Source organism: Notolepis coatsorum (genome assembly GCF_963971535.1).
Source record: "Notolepis coatsorum genome assembly, chromosome: 8".
Classification (NCBI taxonomy): domain Eukaryota; kingdom Metazoa; phylum Chordata; class Actinopteri; order Aulopiformes; family Paralepididae; genus Notolepis; species Notolepis coatsorum.
The window spans coordinates 38,848,241-38,851,433 of record NC_140172.1 but is presented as its reverse complement, the minus strand read 5'-3'; the positions used below and the strand labels follow the sequence as shown (position 1 = coordinate 38,851,433).

General features: G+C 46.0%; 1 protein-coding gene across 1 annotated transcript in view; it reads left to right on the top strand.

Moving 5' to 3' along the window:
• Positions 1-3,094: 3,094 nt before the first annotated feature.
• The window catches only part of LOC311233407 (proto-oncogene DBL-like), a gene marked incomplete at both ends in the record, with an annotated part of 31,649 nt that continues 31,550 nt past the window's right edge, over positions 3,095-3,193 (top strand). The window contains 1 exon segment of the mRNA XM_084320379.1: positions 3,095-3,193. This exon segment is cut by the window's right edge and continues 8 nt beyond it. Within this exon segment, the coding sequence (XP_084176505.1) occupies positions 3,095-3,193 (99 nt within the window).

The window sequence follows — 3,193 nt, the reverse complement described above, 5'->3', positions numbered from 1 at the left end:
TTTCTCTTTATCAGACAAAGGTAGTGGAGCCCTCATTGCCACTCTGTTCGAGGTATATACACAAAACACATTTAGTGAAATGATTACACGTTGCTTCAACAAAAACCTGCCACTCTGGGGCGCAAGAGTGGCGCACCACGTTACTGCGCTGCAGACCTACACGGTCGACCCGGGTTCGTCTCCCGATCCCAGATGGATTTGCCGCATGTCCTCCCCCGATATCTTCTACCATGTTCTTCCTCTCCTCTGCTCTCTGTCGGTCATGTCTGACCAGAATAAAAACTGTAAAAATGCTAAAAAAAATATAATAATAAAAAAAAAAAAAAAACTGTCATTCTCAAAGAGGGTCTTTTTATTTGAAAGAAACATAGTTTTGGGGAGGGAATATGGGGGTTTAGGTGTAAAGAGAAAGAGGAGAAGAGAGAGGGGTGGAGGAAGGGGGAACACAGCCTAGGCTTAGTCCGGGGTACGCTGCTGGGCTCTCCCCTCGAGGTGTGCTCCATCTGCTGCCTCTCTTCCTCCGTGCTTACGTCTCGCGTATTAGGTATCAAGTTGGGGAGTATTAAACCCAGACTCTGCCGACGAGGCATCTCTGCCAGCGAGGTATCAAAGAGGAAACCCCCCGCCTCCTCCATGTATTCCTCTCGGAATACTCAGGGAGGCCTGGCTTCCGTTGGCTTCCATAAGGATTCGCCACTGTGTATTCCTCTCGGATGTGATGGCAGGAGAGCGCAAGGTCCCCCTCTGGCACCAGCTCTTCTGCAGAACCGAAGGGAATCGAACCCTGTGGTCCCACGTAGTCTTCCTCCTCCTCTGACCACTCGCCATACTCGCTCACCAGCGAACTGCTGGAGCAAGCAGAGGCGGAGAGCTTGTGCCGTAAATCGTCCACCACCAGAGAGACCGCGCCCGTGGTCGGGGGTCTGTTGATGGGGACGCTGGGGCCGGAGGTCCTCCTCACGAGTGAGGGGCGCTCAACGGCCTCCGGGCGGCATGCACTCTGCGCCGCACGCCGCCGGGGCTCACCCTCCCGCTTTGAACGCGGGAGTAGGGAGCCCCCGTGGCGAACGGCGGAGGTTGTAAGGAGGAAGCGCTGGTGGAGCCCCAAGAAAGGCTTCTCGGGTCTCGGTGGTGATGCCATCTTGGTAGAAATGATAGTTTCTATTATATATGCTGATATCTTTTGGTGATTATGAGGCGGCTGAGTAGGAATTGAATCAGGAGTCAAGGGTGAAATTCAATCGATGGTTTATTTGCTGGAGCACACGAGAAGCAAACAGTCCTGGACCAGAGCCCGAGTGGGCACGAGCGCACCACTGCGGACTAAGGCTCTAGATAAACAGAAACAAACACGGCTTTATGCATTTCTGGGAGTTCCATTTTTAAAGAGGATGAGGATGATCCGACAGGCTTGGCATATAAGGTAGTCTAAGTCCAACTTTGTGTTGGTTCCAGTGTGTCGTGGCAAAATCCTGCCAAAACAGACTTGTGGCCAAGCACAGGTCATCAGGTCCATGGGTGCATGGTTTGGGAATTTGTTGGACAGAGTATCTTTTTGATTGGGGAGAATAAGACAAATATATTGCATGCTTCTCTGGTTCTGTGTAAGATATGAATTAAATATGATATATTTATTTACATTTTTATTATTGATCTTTTTCCCCCTCCTTTTTCCTCCGATTTTCTCCCATCCCAATGTTAGTCGTTATGCCAATTCCCAATCCCCTTCCTGGTCGCTGCGCACTTACCCCCCACAGTGGGTCTGGGAGAGTGGAGGCTATCACGTGCTTCCTCCGACACACGTCTAGCCAATCAACCGCTTCTTTTCACCTGGCAGTGCGGACTCTCACTGAGAGGGTGTAACGTGTGGAAGGATCACACTACCCCCCTTAGATCCTATCCGCGCTGAGCAGGCGCCCCGACCGAACTGTAGGAGTCGCTGTTTACAACGACCCGGACCCACCCCGCCAGCTTTCCCACCCTCTAATACTGCCAATTGTATTAGTGTGAACGGCCAGCCAAGCTGGTGACAACGCCGGAGCTGTGAGCTGGATTCGAACAGGCGAATCCAGCGTCTCCGGTGTTGGTGACGAACGCAATCTCCGCTACGCCACCTGACCGCTCTTAAATATGATATATTAATGAAGTAATCTATGGGGCAAGTCTAACTGTATGTTTCTAGAATTATCTTAGAGAAATTGGGAGAGTCTGTAGTACCCAGTGGTCAAGATCTATTTGTAGCTTGGTCACTGGACCCACATGCAGCCACATTCCAGAGTGGGGGAGATGATGCTATCAGGGTTGACCAGAGAGCTTAGATGTAAGGATATTAATGAAATATAACTACAGAAACAGCAACAAGAAAAAACTAGTGCCGTCAGGCGATTAAAAAAATTAATCTAATTAATTACAGGATTTGTAATTAATTAATCTAATTAATTGCATTTTAATTGCATAACCATTTTATGCCTGATATTCTATATTCTATAATCATATTTCAAATTGCATGTGTCCGGATGGCAGAATTCAGTACTGTATCTACAAAACCTTCTGTTTAATCATCTTCCATCTATTAATTTGCTTAGATTTTTCAGGTCTGGTCAATTTGAGCATGGTGTTATTCAGAGTCAAAGATACAATTTTTTTTTGTATTGATATTCTCATTTGGTTCATTACAATTTACTCGAGCCTAGTAACAGACACAGTATTTCTGACACTGGGAATACATTCCCTGAGATCCATAGATGTCCCTAGAATCAGATACCAAGAACATGCAAATGGACCATATAAAAAAAAGTCTGTAATGTGTATTCTACGTTCTTATGGAATGAATGAGATAAAAAAATAATAATAATAATAATAAAAAAAGATAAAATAAAATCTTTTTTTTTGTAATTAATTTTGAGTTAATTTTCATAACGCGATAATGTGTGTGTAATTAATTAATCTAATTAACGCGATAAACTGACAGCCCTAGAAAAAACTATAAGAGAAAAAAAGCTAATATTTCCACTGTTAAAGTGCGCCTGTAGCCAAACTCTTCCGAATGAAAGATGAGTACGGCCACGCGCCTCGCTTATGTACATGGCCAGAAATGGGCGTGGCCGGGCAAATGAAGGTGCATGTGGCAAAAGCTTTCAGTGATACAATAAGTATTGATGACATTGTCCAGCAGAGCAGAAACGGGAACAAG